At 40.3% G+C, this 24452-nt stretch overlaps 1 protein-coding gene and 1 long non-coding RNA gene across 8 annotated transcripts in view; one reads left to right on the forward strand and one right to left on the reverse strand.

Annotated features, from left to right (window-relative positions):
- The window catches only part of lmnb1 (lamin B1), a 91570-nt gene that overhangs the window by 64409 nt on the left and 2709 nt on the right, over positions 1-24452 (reverse strand). The window contains exons 1-10 of one of the 6 annotated variants that reach the window (XR_015861904.1): positions 20382-21188; positions 18038-18194; positions 17764-17889; positions 11160-11330; positions 9215-9340; positions 8148-8368; positions 7840-8068; positions 7645-7749; positions 6828-6947; positions 1795-1908 (exon numbers count right to left, since the gene is read on the reverse strand). Coding sequence is in view for 5 of the 6 variants with exons in the window: in XM_088392719.1 (XP_088248845.1) it covers positions 1795-1908; positions 6828-6947; positions 7645-7749; positions 7840-8068; positions 8148-8368; positions 9215-9340; positions 11160-11330; positions 17764-17889; positions 18038-18194; positions 20382-20737 (1725 nt within the window). In the remaining variant the exon portion in view is untranslated. Of the gene's footprint in view, positions 1-1788; positions 1915-6827; positions 6948-7644; positions 7750-7839; positions 8069-8147; positions 8369-9214; positions 9341-11159; positions 11331-17763; positions 17890-18037; positions 18195-20381; positions 21189-24452 lie in introns of those variants that run through there. The other 5 variants (XM_088392719.1, XM_088392721.1, XM_088392722.1 and 2 more) reach the window with 5 other exon arrangements.
- On the forward strand, positions 12289-19613 carry LOC148390088 (uncharacterized). Of its 2 annotated transcripts, XR_015861907.1 has the most exons (4): positions 12289-12696; positions 13535-13672; positions 13783-14409; positions 19072-19613. It is a non-coding gene; the product is annotated as an uncharacterized LOC148390088 (long non-coding RNA). The 2 variants fall into 2 exon arrangements; XR_015861906.1 differs by having other exon boundaries at positions 13535-14409.

The following is a 24452-nucleotide window of genomic DNA, read 5'->3' on the forward strand; positions in this document are numbered from 1 at the left end:
ATCTAACAGCAAATACCTTCTCTAAGATTTTGGAAAATTGGGGAAGCAATGAGACTGGCCTGTAGGTGGTGTAAAGATTCTTCTCACCGGCCTTATAGATGGGAACGACTTTGGCTATTTTCATTTTTGTGGGAAAGGAGCCCAGTTTCAGCGAGAGGTTGCAGATGTGTGCTATGGGATCTGCTATAGCTACTATTACATATTTAATTATCGGGTATAGATCAATATCCTCACAGTCCCTTGATGTTTTGTTCTTCAATTGTTTAACAATATCAATTATTTCAGTTTATCTGTATTTCTCAGAAAGATGGTAGCCGGGTTTCGTTCCCCCAAAAATTGTGATACACCTCCCCTTTGTGGAGGGATTATCTCATCTGCCAGCTTGGGCCCTACATTCACAAAGAATTTGTTGAATGCTGCCACCACTTCATCACTATTTTTAATTATCTTACCATTGTCAAAGAATTAATTTGTGAATTCATTTATTTTTTTTCTTCTTATAATTGAGTCCATGTGCTCTTTATATTATTTTTATTTGTTTCCAACAGTTTACTACAATAATCTTTCTTACATTTTCTAAGAATTTCTGTTAGTTTATTTTTATATCTTTTATATTTAGTTTCTTTCTCCTCAGTTCTGTGTTTAATAAAGTTTTTATATAATTCATTCTTTTTTTTGCAGGCATTCAACAGACCCCCAGTGAACCACGGTTTATCTGGTCGTTTTGAAGTTTTCTTTGGTCGATGAGTTGGACAGTTTTTATGATATAGAGTCAAAAAAGTATTTAGAAATAAATTACAGGCTGCACCAACATCCTCTTTTTCATAAACATTCCTCCAGTCTTGAGCTATCAGATCATTTGTAAATGCGTTCAGTGCCATTTGTTCTTAATCTCCTTTGTATGTTTACTTTGCTATTCCTATAAACACAGCTAACAATGACATTCTTCATTTTACCCATATCAATTTCAACAGTAATACATCACATAAGTCATCAATATTAGTTGTCATGCTTTCTACAATCCTATACTTTAACCTAATGTCTATATACAGTGCAACTCCTCCACCCTTTTTATTTGTCCTATTCACAAAGTTGAAATTAGATCCTTCTAATTCAAAATCGGTCCCTTTGTCGTGGCTAAGCAAACTCTCAGAAATGGCAATTATATTGAATTGCATGATGTAATGCTGTAAATAGTTTTTAATCTTATCAAAGTTTGCGTTTAAACTCCTACTGTTGAAGTGTATTATTGATATATCTTGCTCTAAGTTGAATTTCTCCTTGAATTGATTTTCAGTGTAATAACATCAGTTGCTAGTTACATAGTCAAAGAAATTGCTTTCCGGGTCTATATCTACGTATATCCTGTACCTGCATGGTAATTGTTGCTCAGTCGATACCAGCAACTTTTAACTCCCGTCTGTAAGATACCGCTGCGCACAAGCTGCAACAATCGCGATAAACAGATTGCTTAAATCGCTTAAAGTCTAAACACTTCCTATAGACTTAAGGAACGGTACGTACCTTTCACACACGACAACATTCAACACAAAATATATATTGATTTTCAACATCAACATAGAAACCTTTCTAACACAGTGTGAATCATTACCTATGAGCTTGCATTTTGCTGAAAGGCATTTAACAAGTGGTGTAAGGTACTTGATAGAAAAGAAAAAAAAAATCACGAAATGATGCAGAATTGTGGTGTGTAATCACTTTTGTGAGAGACACTGTCTCTTCTGTAGTTATACTGTTTATATTCAATATTAATCCTGTTGGTTTTGTACTCACATGTTGAGAGAGGTCGTCTTTCATCACCTCCTCTCCATTATCAGCATCAAGATCTTCCACACCATCATCCCCTTCTTCGGCTGTTTTATAAATAATGCTTCTCCTTGCCACCTCCTAACACTCGTGCACAGAGACCATTTATACATTAATTAATTAATACATAAATTAAGACTCCTTTAATACATATTATGCTAGACATTTATATTTGTAACAGACTGAATCTTATTCATTAATTCATTAATTTCTAGTCAACATCAAATTATAATTTTTAAACAGCACACTATAGGGTGCCCTATTTCAACGATGACTAGCTCAGAATTTACTTTTATCTACCGTAATTTCCGGTGTACAAGCCGCGACTTTTTTCCAAAAATTTGAACCCTGCGGTTTATAAGATTTTTTTCGTGATTTTTGTGATGACTTGATCACTTTTACTCTTAACACTATTATATACAGTAAAAGCTACAAAACAAACTGACAAATAACTCATTTTCAAATCAGACGAGTAAAAACCGGTCAAATATTTAAAAAAAAAGACATTATTAAAAGTGAAGACAATTTGCAATTCTAGTAATGACACACAAATTTGATGCACAATTTGTCTTCGTGGGCCACATAGAGTGATGTGGCGGGCCGTATCTGGTCCCCGGGCCATGAGTTTGACACCTGTGCTCTAAACCCTTTCTCTTACTCTGCCATGTGACTCAGAGATTACACAAAGCAGTGGCGCTGTTTGGACCATCTGCATTGTATTAAAACCCAATCAATCAGCATTTAAATTAAATTCTTCTGACATTTTGCTCACCAAAAACAAGTTGTAATGAATGTGAACTTTTAATGCATTTTATTCAGAAGGTTACTTTGAACCCTGAGGCTTAAATGGCGGCGCAGCGTACTTATGGATTTTTACGGCCTACGGCCTCTAGGGGGCGCTCTAGCAGGAAGCAAGAGCAAGACAGGCGAACAAGAGATAATGCGCCGAAGTAGACGTGCTAGTTTGTGTTTACAACATTTCGCGCATTACGCAGAACGCGATCAAGACGGACATTACTGAAAGGAAGCTTTTATACACAAACCGTCATTATGGGGGACAAAAGAAATGCATGATGCCGCTTTTAAGCTAAAGGCAGTCGATGTTGATGACATTGTGTTGCGGCACCCTTTTCTTTATTTCGTGGTCCCGTCTACTCTGGACCCTCATCATGGAAAATGCTAGAAGAAATGGATAAAAACGACGACAAAACAGATACTGAGAAAGTGTGTGGCGAAGGATATCTAACGGTATTCCAATCGGAAATTGAGGAGGAAGACTTCGACAGTTTCAGTGCACAGGAGGAAGATGAAGAAGCTTTTTTTTTTTTACTTTTACTTTAACCAGCCCTGTTAGTGCTGTGCTACCGTGTTGCTGCGGTGTTACCGCCGCGTCTCAGTGACTTTTACCGGTATGTTTTATTTAATCAAACCCTATTAGTGCTGTGTTACTTCCGTGTTGCTGCGGTATTACTGCCACGTCACAGGCAGTGTTTGGAAAGAAATGTTAAGGTATGTTATTAAAACTTTAAAAAAGCTTTCTGTGTCCAGTATTTCTTTGTTAATAACTCGCGTGCACACTTCCGTGTTGCTGCGGTACTACTGCTGCGTCACAGGCAATGTTTAGAAAGACATGTTAAAGCATGTTATTCAAACTTCAAAAAGGCTTTCTGTGTACTGTCTTTCTTTGTAAAAAACTCGTGTGCACGTGCGGCATAGAGTCCGGTGCGGCTTATGTAAGAAAAAAACTAAAATATCTCCGAATTTTAGCTGGTGCGGCTTATACACGGGTGTGGCTTATACACCGGAAATTACGGTAATTGAAACAGGCAAGCGTCAGAAGTGGCTTACAAAAGTATTCCACATTTTGTGATGGTGTATTTCTTGTGATGAATTCCCAAAAAGTGATGATGATGCATGGTTTTCTTGTTTTGTAAAAGCGCTCAAAAAGTATTCAAGCAATTATCAATTACCTTCAGCTATCACAGAATTAAGTACAGTTGTGCTATGAAGCCCTCAGAGAGCAACATGAAGTTAACATTTAACCGAGCAGTGCTTCTAAATGCCATTGACCAAATGAGTCATGAATCACTAAGGATGGGTGAGTATCCATATCAGGTATCAGTATCGGTCCGAATACCAGCCTTATATTTCACGGTATCAACACTCGCGACGTTGGCCAATACCAATATATTGTATCCGTGTTACGATCAGGAACTAAAAATTAGAAAAGTAAAAATCCTTTATTTTGAATGACAGGTCCATTAAATGACAAGTGTGTGTGCGTGCGTGGGCCTGCATATAGAGTCGTATGCAAAGGTTTGGGCACCCCTAATAATTTTCAAGATTTTCCTTTAAAAATCATTGGTTGTTCGGATCAGCAATTTCCATTAGTTACCGTAATTTCCAGACTATAAGCCGCGACCTTTTTCCAAAATTCTGGACCCTGCGGCTTATAGTCAGGTGCGGCTTATATAAGATTTTTTTCGTGATTTTTGTGATGACTTGATCACTTTTACTCTTAACACTATTATATACAGTAAAAGCTACAAAACAAACTGACAAATAACTCGTTTTCAAATCAGACGAGTAAAAACTGGTCAAATATTTAAAAAAAAAAAGATTATTAAAAGTGAAGACAATTTGCAATTCTAGTGATGACACACGAATTTGATGCACAATTTGTCTTCGCGGGCCACATAGAATCATGTGGCGGGCCGTATCTGGCCCCCGGCCTTGAGTTTGACACCTGTGCTCTAAACCCTTTCTCTTACTCTGCCATGTCACTCAGAGATTACACAAAGCAGTGGCGCTGTTTGGACCATCTGCATTGTATTAAAACCCAATCAATCAGCATTTAAATTAAATTCTTCTGACATTTTGCTCACCAAAAACAAGTTGTAATGAATGTGAACTTTTAATGCATTTTATTCAGAAGGTTACTTTGAACCTTAAACGGCGGCGCGGCGTACTTATGGATTTTTACGGCCTCCGGCCTCCAGGAGGCGTTCTACAGGAAGCAAGAGCGAGACAGGCGAAGAAGAGATAATGCGCCGAAGAAGACGCGCTAGTTTGTGTTTACATTTCGCGCATCACGCAGAACGCGATCAAGACGGACATTACTGAAAGGAAGCCTTTATACACAAACCGTCATCATGGGGGACAAAAGAAATGCACATGATGCCACTTTTAAGCCAAAGGCAGTCGATGTTGATGACATTATCTTGTGTCTACTCTGGAGCATACTTATGGATTTTTACGGCCTCCGGTCTCCAGGGGGCGCTCTAGCAGGAAGCAAGAGCGAGACAGACGAAGAAGAGATAATGCGCCGAAGAAGACGTGCTAGTTTGTGTTTTGATCGTCTCGCGCATCACGCACACACCCGCGCTCACACAAAGACAGGAAGCTTTTATACACAAACCGTCATTATGGGGGACAAAAGAAATGCATATGATGCCGCTTTTAAGCTATACGTGTCGCTCGCTAGTTTAATGTAATTTAGCGCTTCGTGCATGAATAAGATTAGCATGAACAGACCCTCTTCACACTCGAAGAAATGCATAAAAGCGACGACGAAAGAGAGACTGAGAAAGTGTGAGGTGAAGGATATCTAACGCTATTCCAATCGGACACTGAGGAAGACTTCGATGTTTTCAGTGCACAGGAGGAAGATGAAGACGGCTCTTTTTTTACTTTTACTGGTATGTTTTTTTTAACCAGCCCTGTTAGTGCTGTGCTACCGTGTTGCTGCTGTGTTACCGCCGCGTTTCAGTGACTTTGCTGTGTTACTTCTGTGTTGCTGGGGTATTACTCCCGCGTCACAGGCAGTGTTTGGAAAGAAATGTTAAGGTATGTTATTGAAGCTTTAAAAAAACTTTCTGTGTCCAGTCTTTCTTTGCTAATAACTCACGTGCACACTTCCGCGTTGCTGCGGTACTACTGCTGCGTCACAGGCAATGTTTAGAAAGGCTTTCTATGTACTGTCTTTCTTTGTAAAATACTCGTGTGCACGTGCGGCTTATAGTCCGGTGCGGCTTATGTAAGAAAAAAAACTGAAATATCCCTGAATTTTAGCTGGTGCGGTTTATAATCCGGTGCGGCTTATAGTCCGGCAATTACGGTAGTTAGGTCGTCCTCAGACGAGCTTCCATAGTAGAAGCTATACATTGCTAATAATGACTGTGGGGTGCAGCTACTTACAGCATCCCCAATCCAACCCTTAATGCTGAGTGTCAAGCAGGAAGGCATCGGGTTCCATTTTATAGTTTTTTTTGGTATGACTCGGCCGGGGATCGAACCCACGACCTCACAGTCTCAGGGCGGACACTCATACCACAAGGCAACTGAGCTGGTTAAATATATCATATAGCAGACAAACACGATGATATTTGAGAAGTGAAATTAAGTTTATAGGATTTACAGAAAGTGTGCAACCATTACTTAAACAAAAGTAGGCAGGTGCATACATTTGGGCACTCCAACAGAAAAACGACATCAATATTTAGTAGATCCTCCTTTTCCAGAAACAACAGCCTTTAAAGTCTAAACGGTTCCTATAGCTTCTAATAAGAGTCTGGATTCTGGAAATGTATGCACTTGCCTTAATTTCACTTCTCAAATATCACTGTTTGTCTGCTATATGATATATTTAACTGAAATTGCCGATCCAAACAACCAATGATTTATAAAGAAAAATCTTGAAAATGATGAGGTGTGTGTGTGTGTGTGCGTGTGTGTGTGTGTGTGTGTGTGTGTGTGTGTGTGTGTGTGTGTGTGTGTGTGTGTGTGTGTGTGTGTGTGTATAACTAAATAACTAAATAATTTCTAGGACGGTTACGGTAACATCAGCAGCCATTTGATTCTTTGCCTGACGTCTGGCCGATTGATCAGTTGGGCCCTACTCACTACTTGAGTGATTGTGTTGACTCCTTGAATTGCTGGTAGAGCACCTAATATGTAAACAGAGGTGCTTGCAAATGATTGAGATTCACCCATGGTCTCACCTCTCCCTGTGCATTGATCAAAACCACATGGACGTCCTCTCCAAAACTCCAACAAGACTGGTGCTTCCAAATCAGATCAGTGGGGGATTTATAGCTCATACCAGCATCAGAGGCCCAAAACTGCGATCAGAGAGGGCGTGCTTGAGTGTTTGTGCCTTCTAAAAGTGTCATCAAAATCACATTGTTCTGAATTATACTCAACCTGAAACATTGAATTCATACAATTTATATCTTACCAAAATTGCTTGGAAAAAATATGACTTAATCACGCATCATTTCTGAGTTCAAACCTCATTTGCAACCCTTATGCCAGCGGGATAACACAAAACAGAGTTAAAATACGCTAAAATTACAAAGAACAAAAAAATTGACTATTCTGAACAAAATCCTATTTAGTTTCTGCAAAGAAACTGGAGAACCAAACCCGAGGCAAGCTGAGCTGTTCGAGTGGGTCAGAACACCAGATGTAGAGGTTCTCACAGAGTTACAAATATTGGTTGGTCAGTGTGCATGTCTTAAAGATAACTCCTGTCCAGGCCAGTTTTTTATAATATTTGAACCACAAAATAAAACAAATTTTTATGACGGTGGGTCTTCTATTTATGACAAAATTCTTTCCTACATAACCCAAATTTATCCCATGCCATCTATCAATGATCGAGTAGGAAAACCCTAATTATTGTACAGATTCACATCTACTTACATTTTATTACAAACATTTGGACAGAAAGCCATGTTAGCTAAACTCGGTATGGTGGGAAGTTTGAGCATGCTACTGGCGTGGTCAGTTGTTATATCACTGACTTTCAAATCTTACCGTGACTTTCTGTCCAGCTTTCATGCTATATTTAGGGGTGAATTTGAAAATGGCCGTCACACTTCCAATAGTTTTCATCATTTCACAGCCCACCATGGCCTGGTCCTAAAACAAAGATAGAGGTTTATAGTTTATCCAGACAAGTGTGTAATCTTTTTTTCTTCATATGTTGAAAAACATAGGATTAGCTCTTACCTCATCACCAGCGTTAAGGAGGCTGATGAACTTGCCGTCAGTATCAATCTCATCAATAACAATGGGTCCTGTGGCGGAATAGGCATGAGCAATGGACACTGAGCTGCTAGCTTCCTGTTCCTCAACATCGACACGTTTCCTTTTCCCCTGAGTCGTCCGAACACTCTGGATGCTGGTAGATACTCGAGACATAGTAACACGAGAAGAAGGGCTGGAAGACAGCTTCAATCTGAATTGAAGAAAGAGGTGGTTCATTACACAGGTTGAGCCAGACAGAAAATGGTTAAGTGGTTTTATCTGGTCGTTACCTTTCCTCTTCTCCCTCCAGAAGTCTGCGATACGCATTGATTTCCATGTCAAGAGCAAATTTTACATCAAGCAACTGTTCATATTCATTCAACTGATGCAGCATCTTTGCCTGTATCTCAGCCACTTGGAGGTCTTTTTCGGCCAGAAGTTTACGGCTTGCATCTTTTTCCTTAGCAAGTGCCGCCTCCAGTTCTGCAATGCGACCACGCCAACTACGAGTCTACAGATCAGAGTGCGGTGACAATTCGTATTATACAAGTTGTACACATCAGACTTACAATTGCATAATAATCCAAAATTTAAACACCATCAACACTTTGGTCCCCAATCACGAACGACTTCACTATCACACAAATTATTTTATCAGCCGATTTTAGGCCTTTTCAAAGTAACAATAGTCAGCCAGCGCCAGTGAAACCTCACTTTCTCATCAAACAGTGAATTCTGTTCAGTGGATATCGGCAGGAAGGAAAGGAGACACGTGGCTGACAGAATGTTATTCTGTGCGAATTACATCCATCACTAAAATGTCCATTAAGATGCAGTTTTTGTATGTTGAGAATACCTATCTTCATACATAGACTGCAATAATAGTGTGACGCAACCAAAATGAACAGTATCAATTTATTGGCTAACTCAATTAGATATGAATTTCTGCTAAATGGAATCATCCATTATCGGTTTCAGTAAGCTATAATAGTGAGCGGTGCGCTCCTATTTTTAGAGTCTGTTTGTGTCTGTTTTTTCAGCTCCTGCATGGTAAAGTGTGAAGTGGTTAATGTATATGACTTGTTACACACTGGTTCTCCAACAACTCCAAATCTACTGTTTCAATGTATTCAGAAGCTAAAAGCAAATCTATAGATGTTGGCTTTGGTCTTTCTAAATTATATTCTTCATTATTTGTACAGCTGCAGGATACATTGGTTTCAAGCATGTAATCAATTGGTGAGTTCAATTATGCAAAGCAACCCATATAGCTTATGCCTTAAAGGCATCTAAGCGCTAAAACGGGTTGTCCATTTGGAAAGCATGGGAAAATCCCAACAAGTAAATTTGACTCAACCTCTTTCCGTAGTCCTTCCAGTTGGGCAGTGAGGCTCTCAATCCTTAAGGTTGACTCTCTCAGCTCCTCTCGGGCAATGCTGGCCGACGCTCCATTCATTTCAGACAACCGACGCATATTATCCATCTTCAAGCACAAACATATACTTAATGTAGTTTGGTCTAACTGACACAAAAGAGGAAGCATGTTGGACGGCTTTCTTCCTGGCAGGCAGGCAGGAAATTAATTTTTTTAAGTACTGGTTATGTCAGCTAAGTTCCTCATTTGCTCTGATGCCAGTAGTTTGACCAAGTCTCAGGTCACACAGTCTTTTGTTTGTCTGTATGACTTGTGTTTCGTTGAAGAAAAATGATACCCTACTTCAAGTCATGCAAGTCAAATCAATTTTTAAATTGACACAAACAAGACAAAACTGAAACCTTGCACATTAAGTTCTGCATATGTACATTAAGTTCTGCAGTCAAAGGTGCTGAGCAGAATGATAGTACATATTAAGTATTTTTGTTACGATAAGGGATACAGCCCTATTATTACCGTATTTTCCGCACCATAAGGCGCTTCGGGTTAAAAGGCGCAGACTCAATTGCGTGGTCAACTTTGTATTTAATCCACACATAGGGCGCACCGCATTATAGGGCGCATGCATGCCATGAGTTACGGTAAACAAAACAAAAAAAACGTCACGGGAGCAAGACAGTGAGTTCAGTTGTACTTTATTCTACTGCTTAACCATGTACACTACTGTACTCACATTATTGTTCATCAATATTCATATGCAAATCCATCCAAGTCCTCATCTTCTGAATCCAAATTAAACAGTTGGGCACATTCGCCATTAAACATGCCAAGTTCCTTCTCGTCGTCACGTTCTTCTGCAATGATCCTGACTTTTTAGAAAGCTCTAATTGTGCCTCGTAGGCATGTCTCGTTGTCTATGCCAATTTAGAGGGTCCTAATGCTGTTTCTCAGCATAAACGATAGTATTTACTTATCAATGCCGGCAAAGGTACGTACTCAACGTGTTACATACAGTCCTCTGATTAGTTTACTGCCCCGATCTACGTAAAACGTAATGTCCTCTGATTGATATGTCTTTGTGTGGCGGAAGCCACACAAAATAACTTTACAGATTTGCACAAACGGTAGTATTTAATATCAATGGTGTTACGTAGAGTCTCCTGATTTTTTTTTGCCCCAATCTACGTAATTCGTAATGTACTTGGATTGGTTCATCGGGTCTTCATATTACACGCCTGTATAATACTGAAGCCACACAAAACAACTTGACAGATTTTGGAATTTGGTCCACACAAAAGGCGCACCTTCGTTTTTTAAGAAGATTAAAGGCTTTTAAGTGTGCCTTATGGTGCGAAAAATACGGTACATGTTTTAAAAGGGTGCAGTCATTTAACAAAATGTCTTTGTTCTATTCAGCCCCACTCGTCTAAACACAGTATTCTGTCTAATATTATTTTAATGAAATGTAACTTAAGTAGCAAAATCCATAAATTTATATCCATCTCAGGGTTGTGCCATTTACTGTAAACTTAAATGGCATCACAGTGCCCACGGGCTTAGCTTTGCGAACATCACATCACCAAAGCCAGAAAACAGGTGTGCTGTGACCTTTTGTTAATCTGGCCCTTATGTTTGTGTTAAATCAAAGTAAATTCAACTATGCTTTGAATAAGAATGATCCAACTTTAGGGCCCAAACAAAGTCGCTGAATGTTGTTCAATTTTGTGCAATATCTGCAGTCAATTAGAAATGTGCTCATTTTAATTAAAGCAACTGAAATTGCTTCATTTTTTATTCAATTCATCAATTGTTTAAAAAATCATTAGTTGCAGCCCTATTCTTAATGAACTCTTTTTTCAATAGTAGAAAAAAATATATTGTGCATATAAAATACACTATAGACAGTGTCCATGGAGCATATCCATACTTTGTCGATGTAAGTGCTCTCCATGCTTTCTTTGTAGATTTTCATCTGCTCCTCATTCTGAAGCCTCGTGTCTGCCAAGGCCAGACTCAATTTGGACTCATACTCCTCTTTGCGCCCAGAATCCACCTCCGCTAGACGCGTCTCATACCGCTGCTGTGCTTCCTTCACTTCCTGTAAAACAAACCAGTAGTCTACACAACTGAGAAGCTCATGTTAAATGCAAAGAAACTGTCATTTGATTACTGAAAAACATTGCATAGAAGGATCATCCATCCATCCATCCATCCATCCAACCTAACTGAGGCGGTCGTTTAAGTCACAGGTGTCAAACTCAAGGCCCGGGGGGCCAGATACAGCCCGCCACATCATTTTATGTGGCCTTCGAAGACAAATTGTCCATGAAATTCGTGTCATTACTAGAATTGCAAATTGTCTTCACTTTTAATATATATTTTTTAAATATTTGACCAGTTTTTACTCGTCTGTTTTGAAAACGAGTTATTTGTCAGTTTGATTTGTAGCTTTTACTGTATGTAATATGAGGTGCTCATACATTTATTTGGGTTGACAGTTATAATGGCTCTCGGAAAGAAGCTATGATTACAATGCAGCCCGTGAAATAAATGAGTTTGACACCCCTGGTTTAAGTAATGATTGCACACTTTCTGTAAAACCTATAAGCGTCATTTCACTTCTCAAATATCACTGTGTTTTTTTGCTATATGATATAGTTAACTGAAATTGCTGATCCGAACAACCAATTATTTATAAACCAAAATCTTGCTTATGATCAGGGGTGCCCAAACTTTTTCATACGACTGTATTTTATCTGTACAATCCACTATACATACCTTAAATTTCGGACTTTTAGCCGCTACATTTTGCTCAAGTTTTGAACCCTGCGGCTTGTAGTCCAGTGCAGCTTATCTATGGATTTTTCCGTGATATTTGCGATGACTTGATCACTTTTATACACTCGTAAAAAGGCTGTGGACCGCTGTTGTGCGGCAACTGCTTTGCTAGGTGGAGGGATACATATGTGACACGGTCACTGGGGAGAAGAGTGGTGTGTTGATCGCATGTCCGCCAGGCAAATAGTGCCGTATAATTCACACAAAGTATAGACAGAACGAGATCAAGACTGACATTACTGAAGAAAGGAAGCTTTTATACACAAACCATCATTATGGGGGACAAAAGAAATGCATATGATGCCGCTTTTAAGTTAAAGGCAGTCGATGACATTGTGTTGCGTCACCCTTCTCTTTATTTCCCGGTCACGTCTACTCTGGAGCTATACGTGTCGCTCGCTAGTTTAATGTAACCTAGCGCTTCGTGCATGAATAAAATTTGCATGAACAGACCCTCATCATGGAAAATGCTAGAAGAAATGGATAAAAGCGACGATGAAAGAGAGACTGACCAAGTGTGTGGCGAAGGATATCTGACGCTGTTCCAATCGGACACTGAGGAGGAAGACTTCAATGGTTTCAGTGCACAGGAGGAAGATGAAGACGGCTCTTTTTTACTTTTACTGGTAGGTTTTTTTAAACAACCCTGTTAGTGCTGTGCTACCGTGTTGCTGCTGTGTTCCCGCTGCGTCTCAGTGACTTTTACCGGTATTTTTTTTTTTTTTACACAGCCCGATTAGTGCTGTGTTACTTCCGTGTTGCTGCGATATTACTGCCGTGCCGTATTTACGTGTTTCAAACTATTATTTAATGTTCTAATAACATATGCACTTAAATGGTTTCATATAGATTTATTGACACACAAAAACATATACAGATGAGAGGTGACCCTACTTCTCGGATTTCACTTATCGCGGGGTGGTTTAGGAACCAATTATCCGCGATAAACGAGGGATTACTCTATTTCAAATAGACGCTATAAAGACCGTACAAAGCTAAATGAGTAACACGTAAACCTTAATGCTAGTGATTTAGTTTCTATGACTAATTTAAAAGCCCCTCCGTGAGTCGTCACCTTATTGTAGTGGGGGGGTTTGGGTGTCCTAATGATCCTAGGAGCCAAGTTGTCTGGGGGTTTATGCCCCTGGCTTATGCCCCTGGCAGTATCACCCATGGCAAATGGGTTCTAGGTGAGTGGCCAGACAAAGGACTCAGTTCTTCCTTGCCCGGACGCAAGTCACCGGGGGCACCACCTCTAGAGCCAGGCCTGGAGGTGGGGCTCGAAGTGAGCATCTGCCTGAAAAGGCACCCTGAGAAGGTCACCCTTCCCACGGGCTCACCCCCTGTGGGAGGGACCAATGGGGTCTGGTGCAGAGTGAGCTGGGCGGTAGCCAAAGGCCTTGGGACCTTGGGGACCTTGGCAGTTCGATCCTTGGCTAACATGGACTCTTTCCTCTCTGGCAGGGAAGGAGTCCGAGCTGGTGTGCCGGGCAGAAGACATCCGACTAGACATAGTCGAACTTGCCTCCACAGACAGTTTGGGTTCTGGTACCAGTCCTCTTGAGAGAGGCTGGACTCTCTTCCACTCTGGAATTGCCCACGGTGAGAGACGTTGAGCAGGTGTGGGCATACTCATTGTCCCCAGGCTGGGCGCCTGTGGGCAGTGGGGGGGAACGGGTCCTGACGGTTATTTGTATCTTTGCACCAAACAGCAGTTCAGAGTACCCACCCTTTTTGGCGTCCTTGGAAGAAGTACTGGAGAGTGCTCTTTCTGGGGACTCCGTCGTTCTGCTGGGTCATTCAATGCTCACGCGGGCAATGACCTGGAGCGGCGTGATTGAGAGAAACCGGTCACGTTGAGTTGTATAGGATTAGGGTTTTGGCTCAGCTCTCGATTTACCAGTTGATCTACACTCCTACCCTAACCAATGGTCACAAGCTATGGGTCGTAACCGAAAGAACAAGATCCCGGATACAAGCAGCCGAAATGAATTTCCTCCGCAAGGTGTCTGGGCTCATTAGGATGCCTCCTGGGCTCATTAGGATGCCTCCCTGGGGAGGTGTTCTGGGCATGTCCCACCGGCAGGAGACCCCGGGGACAACCCAGGACGCGCTGAAGAGACAATGTCTCTCGGTTAGCCTGGAACACCTAGAGATTCCCAGGGATGAGCTGAACGAAGTGGCTGGGGAGAGGGAAGTCTGGGCGTCCCTCCTAAAGCTGCTGCCCCTGCAACCCGACCACGGATAACCGGTAGAAGATGGATGGATGGACTGATTTAAAGGCGTGTAATAAAAGGTCGGAACAGCACTCCATTGTGCCACCACAGAGACGGCGATTGGTAAGGGCTGTTTGATCTTTATGACTGCCTATGCTGCAATTTCCAGATACACTCGTATGTATGGCTTTGATTGTATTACACTTTCAAGACTTTCTAAAAATAACGCGCTTATTGCCATTCCCAAATTCTGGACCCTGCACTCTGTGTAAAACAGAGTTTCAGGTGTATTAAATGTAATGTAATTCACAAGTTAAATGAATAATTGCTGTTTCAATATTTTTGCCCACTTGCGAAGTAGGTAGCTTCAGACAACAGGTACTCTGTCCTGAAATAGCAGCTGGAATTCTAAACATTTGTCTCGTACTCATAGCTTCATTGAAACAAAAGAATTGACCTTGCCATTCGAATCATATTGGAGGAGAATGTAGTAGGAAAATGACAATGTGATACATTACATAAGAAAAATCTCTAAAGTCGCGGGACCACAGGAAGTGAACGACAATCTAGTAGTACCTGCGTGAAGCTAGCACCCCACCCCTCGCAAAATTTAAGGGAAATAGTCTGTTTTGTTTGGGCTTCGTTCGTGCTGGTTTGTGCCGTAAAAATTTGTGCTGCAACGGTTTTTAAGTTATGAAACGTTTTTTTTTTATAGGTCATCCAGAGTTCACCCAGCCCCCCATCTGCCCCAAATGAACCCGAAATGGTACCGTTTGTTGGTGTTTTGTTTGTGCTGCAAAAACTTTCGTTTGTGCTGCTACGGTTTTGTAGATATTACACATTTACCGTATTTTCCGGACTATAAGTCGCTCCGGAGTATAAGTCGCACCAGCCATAAAATGCCCCAAAAAGTGAAAAAAAACATATATAAGTCGCTCCGGAGTATAAGTCGCATTTTGGGGGGCAATTTATTCGACAAAATCCCACACCAAAAACAGTCATGAACGAGCAACAACAGGCTAAACGATAGCAACAACAGGCTAAACGATAGGTATGCTAACGTGACAAACACAAACAAAGAGCTGAGAACGGGCCTGATGTAACATATAGAGTGATTAAGGACAACTATTACATGAATAACATGTTTATAAAACCATTGGTGTCACTCCAATTCATTAAATCCATCGATCATTCGATACGATAGCAACAGGCTAAACGATAGGTATGCTAACGTGACAAACACAAATGAGGAGCTGAGAACGGGCCTGACGTAACATATAGAGTGATTTAGGACAACCATTACACAAATAACATGTTTATAAAACCATCGGTGTCCCTCCAATTCATTAAATCCATCGATCGTTCTTTGTCAACAATGGCTGCGCGCGGCTGAGGGCGCTTGCACTTCAAAATATTCCACAGGCTCATATAACGATAGATAAACTATATTTCAAATAACTATAATATAAGCAATAATATTATCAAACCATCCGTGCACTTTAAATCCATTAAATCCATCGATCAAATTCCTCGTCCTTTGTCAACATCGCCGCGCGTGCGCCCTGACGTCAGCCTCATCTTTATTCCACAGATCTACTATATAACTATATTGTAGCGTTAACAAAGTACAAGGATAGACGTGGGTTTGGTAAACGGCTCTTTATTCCACAAAACAAACTTCCAAGCGTGTGGCGGCGTGGACTTCCAGAGACGATAACTCCATGGCAGAGGACCGGGCGTGCGTAATGGCCATGTCCGAGCCCCATGCACCGTTCGCGGACAGCCACTCGACCGAGCGCCGGCCCCCGACTCAGTAGAGTAGGACCGGGCCTGCGTAAAAGCCATAATAGTTTTTCAAACCTTCTATGTCACTCCAAATCCTTAATTCCTTTAAACGCTTTGTCCTCCGTGTCACTTAGAAATGATCACCGCTAATGACGCCGGTCGTCCTTACGTGGGTCGCGCGCGCGGTGCCCATGACGTCACTTGAAATAGTAATCCATTGGTACATCACGGTTCTCCAAACTTTCTTTCTGCTGCTCGATTACTGTTTTCAGCTGCATATTTTACAACTTGAAGTTTGTAACTTGCAAAATATGACTTTCTTTTTGGTGCCATTTTTCTTAAGCCCACCCAGTTGATGAGTCACGGCCAACGGTGAAATTTAAAGCGCCCTCATCCAGTTTCGTCTGAAAATATATATTTTTTCAGATGTAGTTTTTTGTTTTGTTTATTTGGTTGTTTTATCAAAGACAAACTCTGCTTTATTGTCGATTTTTTTTTCATATACCAAGACACACAAAGAAATTGAAATTACGTTCCCACCATCCCTCGGTGAGATAGTACACATATCCATACAAGCAACACAAAAAAAACCAAGAAGGCATAAACAATGAATAAATAAGAGTGTTGAATAAATGATAAACAAATAATAATAAATAATAATAATAAATATAAGAGGAGCAAACAGACAGTGGACTTGGATATGGTGCTTTAAAGTGTTAATTGCTTTATTTGATGTTTTCTCTATTTTTTATGTTTTGAATATGTTCAAGATAAAGATATAAAAGCATGCTAAGTGATCAACTATACTAAAAATAACATGGGAAGTGGTCAACTATACTTTTAAGTGATGTCTTAATGATCAAGTAAAAATTTGTGAAAAAAAAACATATATAAGTCGCTCCTGAGTATAAGTCGCCCCCCCACCCAAAGTATGAAAAAAACCGCGACTTATAGTCCGGAAATTACGTTAATTTCTAACGATTACATCACTGTTTCGTCGCGTATTTCAAACTCCTGGAATGCCACTGATGCAAGACAAACTTTAGGTAAATATGTTACACTATTGTAGCTTTTTTTCTAGCATATAGAAAACGTTCTTACCGTTTTCACTGCGGGAAATGGCTTTTAGTACGAGCATATTTCTCTAAATATGTTGTTCTCATGCTCATTGGTTGATTACCTTATTATATGTTAAGCCAAACTTTAATTTGTGCTGCTACAGTTTCGTAGATATTACATACTTAATAATAAATGAGGGGCTGGGTGACATCATCACTAGAAATTAAATGTGTAATAGCTATAGAACCGTAGCAGCACAAACAAAAGTTTTTGCAGCACAAACCAGCAACAAAGCACAAACAAACGGTACCATTTTGGGTTCATTTGGAGCAGATGGGGGGGGGGGGGGGGGGGGGGTCTGGGTGAACTCTCCATGACCTATAAAACAATCTCTCATAAATAACAAACCAGCAGAAACAAACAATTTTACAGCACATACCAGCACAAACGAAGCTTCACGCAGGTCAATCTAGTTGGTCAGCTTTGTACAAATACTATAAGTGACGCTATATTTATTTGAACTTGACGCACTAATAAATTCACAGCTATGAAAGTTAATCCAAATCAAAAACACACTTACAGACCGATAATTGCATAACCTCAATCACTGCTTAAACATAATTACATCCTCACCTCCAGGTGCATGGTCTTACGAAACTCCATCTCCTCTGTCAGACTCTGATGGCGGTTTTTTAAGTCGACACGAACGAGCATCTCATCAGTAAGGTGCTTCTTAGTTTGAGCAAGATCAGAATTCAACTGACAAAGACAGAGATTATTTGTAGTCATCTAGCACACAGATTTTTTTTTTTTTATGTTTCAGAACCAAACAGAAAAAATGGATCATTATGTTGATGTACACTGATATTTAACGCTTGTAATTGATACAAGAAAAATTGTTTTTAACCTTAATTATCTGTTCTTGTTGGTCAGCCACGGTGGCCTCCAAGATGTTTTTTTCAGACAAGGATGTAGCAAGAATGACATTTTTTGCATTGAGCTGAGCTTCTAAATCCTTTAACTGGGCGTGGGCTTCTGCCACATCAAAGTCTTTTTTATGGTTGCTGGAGAGAAAGAGTACAGAGGATGACAATGTCAGATAATGTCACAGAAATTACAGTTCAAATCTTGAAGTGGCCACAAGTGGCCACAGGGGCACATTTACCCATTAACCCTGAAATTCCCACGGACTTCCAAAGGTCTTATGTGAAAAAAAATGTATTTAAAGTAACAACATCCCTCGCCACTTCGCGCTTCATCTTTCACGAATGCGCTACTTTGCGGGTTTATAAGTGACCGGAGACCGGCATTTAAATACACGCTGATAGCGCGGGGCGTGCCTCTGAGCAATGTGCATCACAGCGGAAAAGCGCAGAAAACGCGGCTGCCAGCCTGTCACGAATGAGGCAGGACACCTTGTGCAACACGGACTGTTTATTTAAGGAACGCGAAAAGAGGAAAAGGGGGAAAATGAGACTTGGGTGAGGGTTAGTAAAAATAAAAAGTAAAAATACAGCAGCAGTATCAGTGCAGCCTGGTACCAAAGGGCCACATACCAGTAACTGGTTGAGGACAAGTGACCCTGTTAGCATTTGAGAAAAAACTTGAACAAGTCATGTCGAACATTTTGCAGGAGAAGGTAGTAGCGTTCAAAAACACCATCTCAAAATTAGTACTTTTAATGTAAATTAGTAAAAATAATGTTATCGTAACTATCTGGCCTGTACTATATAAAATATACAGCCGCAAAATGAGCATAAAATGCTAAATATTTCTTGATCCGATGTAGCGATCATATCTGTGTTGTCAGAAACTGTCTAGCTGAGGTAAGGTTATCTTTACAAGACATTTTCATAAATATTGTGAGGGGGTTTATTTTGTTACGTGTTATGTATGTATGGACGTCTTTTGCCACTGACATCTTTTAATCGTTTATTCCAGCTGCACTCCGACTCTACAATCAGGCCCGCAGGCACGGGGAGACCTGGAGCTAGAGTTGATAGGCTAACTGACTTGGGACTTTTTATCTGCACATGATGCACTTTAGCAAAATACCAGCTTGCACTGCATATTTATTGGACCAGCAGTGTGTATATATTTATTGCATTGTGAACTCTGTTTTTCTGCTTGTCTTCCTCTTTTAAAACGTCATGAGCTGTTTGACAACTGATTTTCCCCAGAAGGGACATTAAAGGTTTCAATCAATCAATAATCAATCAAAAGGTTTGCAGCGCAAGTAAACGCTACCTTGGCTAAAAAACTACAAATAATTTGACCAGAAAGGGAGGCGCACATCTTGCGGGTTGGAGGGTGTGAAGTATCTCATTTGCATTTAAAGAAACCAGACCAAAACGGCTTGCTCTGAGCCGCACCTCAATACAAGTAAAAAAGAGGGACAAGTGATGGTATCAAAACGAGAAATTCAGACAAAAGCATCGTTGTTCCACTTTATAGACCACAACTGAATGCATAAAACAGTAGAATTTATCCATGGGCTTAAAAGTCAGAATTCTGACTTTATTCTCAGAATTCTTAATTTAAAGTGGGAATTCTGCCTTTTAAGTCAAAATTCTGAGAAAAATCTCTGAATCCTGTCCCCCCCCCCCTTTTTTTTTTTTTTTTTTTACTTTCTTCACTGGCCTTAATCCTCTTCCGTGGATCATCTAGAATGACGGGAACGCTCTCTATATAATTTTCATAAATTTTACTATTTGAAAGTTATTTGTCTCTACTTTTAGTGTATCTGGACAAGAAAACGAAAAAAAGCCTTCTACTTTATTTTTGCATCATTTTTGTTTTTTTGCATAGAATGCACAACGTTTGTGATTAGTCCAGTTGCACAATTTGACATGATAACAACTCATGATTCCTTGATGTAACTCGCGTAACTTACTGGAATCGTATACGTTCTATTTAATCTTTTTCTTAACTTTTCGCAGCGATTAAAGTTTAATTAGAAGAAATCACAATGTAACAATCGAAATCACGGAGGCTTGCGTCATGTTCCCTTGATGACATGCGTCACTTACTGGAATCGTATATGTTTCATTTAATATTTTTCATAACATTTTGCATCGATTAAAGTTAATTTGAAGAGATAGATCACTTTGACGGTTTTATTTTGGAGACAACATATGACCTAAACTATTAAAATATTGGTAACCAGTGGCTCAGAATTGAGACTTTAGAAAATTGTTGTGACTGGTGATATTCCACTCTTTAAATATTGCAGATACATGTCACAATCTTACCCATGTAAAAGTTGCTCATGCTCGGATTGGAGTTTTTCCAGCTCAATCTCCAGCCAGGCTCGTTCTTTAGAGGAATCATCCAAGCACCTTCTGGCATTGGCAAGCTCATTGTCATATAGAGCTTTTATTCCAAATAACTCCCGTCTTCTTTCCCCTTCCTTCTCACAAATTTTTAGATTTAGTATGTCTTTTTCAGACTCTACGTTTCGGACTGTCTCGATGTAAACGGCGAGGCGGTCGTTAAGGTTCCTGAGCTGCTGTTTTTCTTGCAGTCGGGTTATTCTGGTGGGGCTGACCGGTGCGTCACCGATACACGTGCTCCTCTGGACAGTCGGAGATGCCGTTACGCTTGTCATTGTGGGACTAAAAACGTAAATATTCTTTTACAAAAAAATATTTTCTTGCGTAGATATAATGGGGTCTGTGGGATTCCTCCGGCCACAGACAATACCAAAATAGAGAATGTTCTATCGTTTCTAGGTTGGTACGGCACGTCAATATGGCGGCTTATTGAATTTACGTTTGGTCAAACCAGCCAATGGCATAGCTCAACGCGTTTGCTGTATTTCGGCTTTAATCTTTGGGGTTGTTGGAAATGTTGATAAACACTCCCCTACTGGTGATACGGAGAGGTGGAGTCTCAGTAAATAGTTGAAGCTAATATTACCGCGGTATACAAAGCAAGCAGAACCGCTCCTATGTTTACGCTTTCTGTTTTTATTTTCAAAGTAAAACACGATATATTTATATACGATCGTAAGATAAATTGAAATTACGATAGCAAGATGAATAAAATGTCTGTGTTGTCTTATTCTCAAAATCAATCATATTAAAATTTTGCTTGAAGTACTATGGGGGATGTGGACGTCACTATAGGCTTTATTATGATAGTCTTAAATAGAAAGAAAAAAACTAGGAAAGACGTCACATGGTTCCCACCCACTAGATGTGCAGCATTTGTTATAGTTCAAACTCTGGCCCGCGGGCCAAATCCAGACCCCGGTCAGATTTCGTGCGGCCCGCAGCTACGGTCTTATAATGTATTATTTATGGCCCGCCTGCACTGTCAAACTGAATTAAAAAAAAACAACAACAACAAAGTCATGAAACTTGTAACTGTAATTCCTCCTATTACCAAAGGGTGGCAGTACCACCTCTCCGCTAATTTCTGCCATGGCGACTGCAAAGAAAACGAGAAAAGTTGACGTTGAGGGCCGTCGCTGGGAATTACATGGGAAATGGGAATTACAATACTTCTTCACTGAGACTCAAGCCGAAACATGTCAGGTAATTCAACCAAAATATCTTGTTTGTGATAAAAGAACCAGTTAAATAATTGACAAGTGAAAACAAAATGAACATAGTACAACCAAGGCAAGTGTGCTTGTCTAATTTGTAAAGAGACGGTTGCCTTGTTTAAGGATTTCAACCTAAAGAGACGCTATCAGACTAAACTTGCTAACACATGCGACAAGCTAACAGGGAGTGACCGCACTGATAAAGTGAAGCATCTCCAAGCTGAACTGGCATCACAACAGCGATTCTTCCCGCGGGGCTGTGAGTCAAAAGTAAATATTACTAAAGCAAGCTACGAAGTGACCATGTTAATACTGTCGATGTTATGAACCTGTAGACGTGACACAAACTATTAGTTTCTGAAAGATATTGTAAATGACAAGAGCAAAATTAACTTGTTTTAGGTTTTAATAATAACAGACAACTTTGCATTACTTATAACTCCTGTTTGAAATGTTCATGAGGCAAAAATAATTTTAAACTAATGTAAATGTAAAGTACAGTCAAACCTCGGTTTTCGACCACAATCTGTTCTAGAAGGCGGTTCGAGAAGTGAATCAGTCGAATTCCGAACCTATTTTTCCCATTACAAATAATTCATAATTTTTAATCCATTCCAAGACAAAAAACCCACCTTTTTTAAGTTTTTTTTTTTTCATTTGCGCATTTTTGTCCGATCGCGCAACTGCAGCGCACCGCCGAATGTGCAACCGTAGCGTGCCGCTGACCGCGCAACTGCACCGCGCTGGTCCCATTATTGTGACAGAGCCGTCGCTGAAATTTAGAAAAAAAATTTAAAGTCCTGATGTACTTTTCAAAATTTAAGTGGACCTCAGTGCGCAGGGAGCTTAATTTTGTCTGATCGCGCAACTGCAACGCACCGCCGAACGCGCAACCGTACCGCGCCGCCGACCGCGCAACTGCACCGCGTTGGTCGCATTATTGTGACAGAACCGTCGCAGAAATTTAGATCATATTTTTAAAGTCCTGATGTACTTTCCAAAATTTAAGTGGACCTCAGTGCGCAGGGAGCTTAATTTAGTCCGATCGCGCAACCGCAGCGCGCCGGGCGCTTACTGTCGCATTGCTTTAAGAGCGTCTTTGTGTTTTAGGATGGTGTTAGGGTTTTTCAGATTATCCTTATCGTATGATTATGTTGGAATGCAACCGGTAATGAATAAGATCCTACACAAGGTCGTAAAACACCCCCTGATATGTTTTGACTAGAGCACAAGGGCTTTCTATTCAGCCTACTCTTCCCCCCACTCTGTTTCTCTTAATAAATATGTCCTTGCAGTTGGGAGAGTTTAGACTTCCATTCGAACATCGCTGTACGCACAGCGACGAATGGACTCTCCACCTGCAGGTGTCAAAAAGGACTTACTTGTCTCCCGTGTGGTTCTTGCAAAATAAGTTGGAGTGAGCAAATCTCTAACAGATGGCTTTACTGCTCCCACTTGCTTTCTTTGGAGGCATGATTAGGGGTTAATATAATCTTCAAAGTAACGAAAATACAATAACGAATGAAGTCAGTCGGCATGCGGGCCGTGTGGTCGGGATTTCTCGGGTCCTTTCGGCTCATCTCGCGAGGTTTGACCTCCAAATTTTGTTCAACAACCGAAACAAAAAAATCTCTAATTTTTCGTTCGAATTCCGATTTGTTCGAGAACCGGGACGTTCGAAAACCGAGGTTTGACTGTATTTCATACAGTTTGTTCAATGTTATCTGACCCTTCAGATATGAATGAAAGGCAGAATTTGTGTTTTTAGAGTTTTTTTCTCATTTAAAAAATAGACAATTGTGACAATGAAATTTGTTTTATAAAAGTGTGTATTTGCATGAAATTTTTGGGGTTAAAAAATGTCAGAAAAAACTATTGGCCCCCGGATCCCTTCACTTTATCAAATCTGGCCCTCCTTGCAAAAAGTTTGGACACCCCTGGTTTAGTTAGGGCAGTGGTGGCTTCTTTCGGCTTTTCCCCGAAGGGATCGCCACAGCGAAACACCCGTTTTTTTTTGTTTTTTTTTGTCCAGATGATCCGCATGAGAAGTGTTTGACACAGTTTTTACGCCGTATGCCCTTCCCGACGCAACCGTCTGCATTCACCCGGGCTTGGCACCGGCACACTGACATGTGCCCCCCATGGTTGAATATGGTTCCCTGACCGGGAGTTGGGCGGTGAAAGCTCCGCATCCTTACCACTGGAACTTCAGGGAGGTTTAGTTAGGGCAATGCTTCTCAATTATTTTCTGTGATGCCCCCCTAGGGAGTAGAAAACATTTCGCGCCCCCCCCCATGCTTGTAAGGAAAAAAAAAAATTAAAAAAATAAAGAAAGAACAACTTACAACAAAGAATAACTATCAATAACAATGTTCTTTAGTCTGTAACATATCCAATTCCAAGTGCATCACTTTGCCTAAAATTATGATTATGATTATTTCGATTAGCTTTATAATGTCTTCTGAATGCTATCTGTAGATTCTTTTTTTCAGACAAATGAAATAATTTTTTTGTTGTTACCTACTGCTGAGTTTCGACTGCGCACTCCAGTCTTCCTCAGAGCCGTCATCTGACGTACACACACGTCAGCAGCAGGTAACAACGAAAAAATTCTTTCATTTGTCTGAAAAAAAGACTCTACGGATATGATTATGATTACTTAAACTATAAACATTCTTGACCAACTGTCATTTTATGCTGAAAAAATACAATAAAATAATAAACATAATTAATATTAAATAACAGCAATAAATAATATTCAATTCAAAGTAAT

This window comes from Syngnathus floridae, chromosome 12 (genome assembly GCF_059516105.1).
Source record: "Syngnathus floridae isolate MCC-2025c chromosome 12, RoL_Sflo_1.0, whole genome shotgun sequence".
Classification (NCBI taxonomy): domain Eukaryota; kingdom Metazoa; phylum Chordata; class Actinopteri; order Syngnathiformes; family Syngnathidae; genus Syngnathus; species Syngnathus floridae.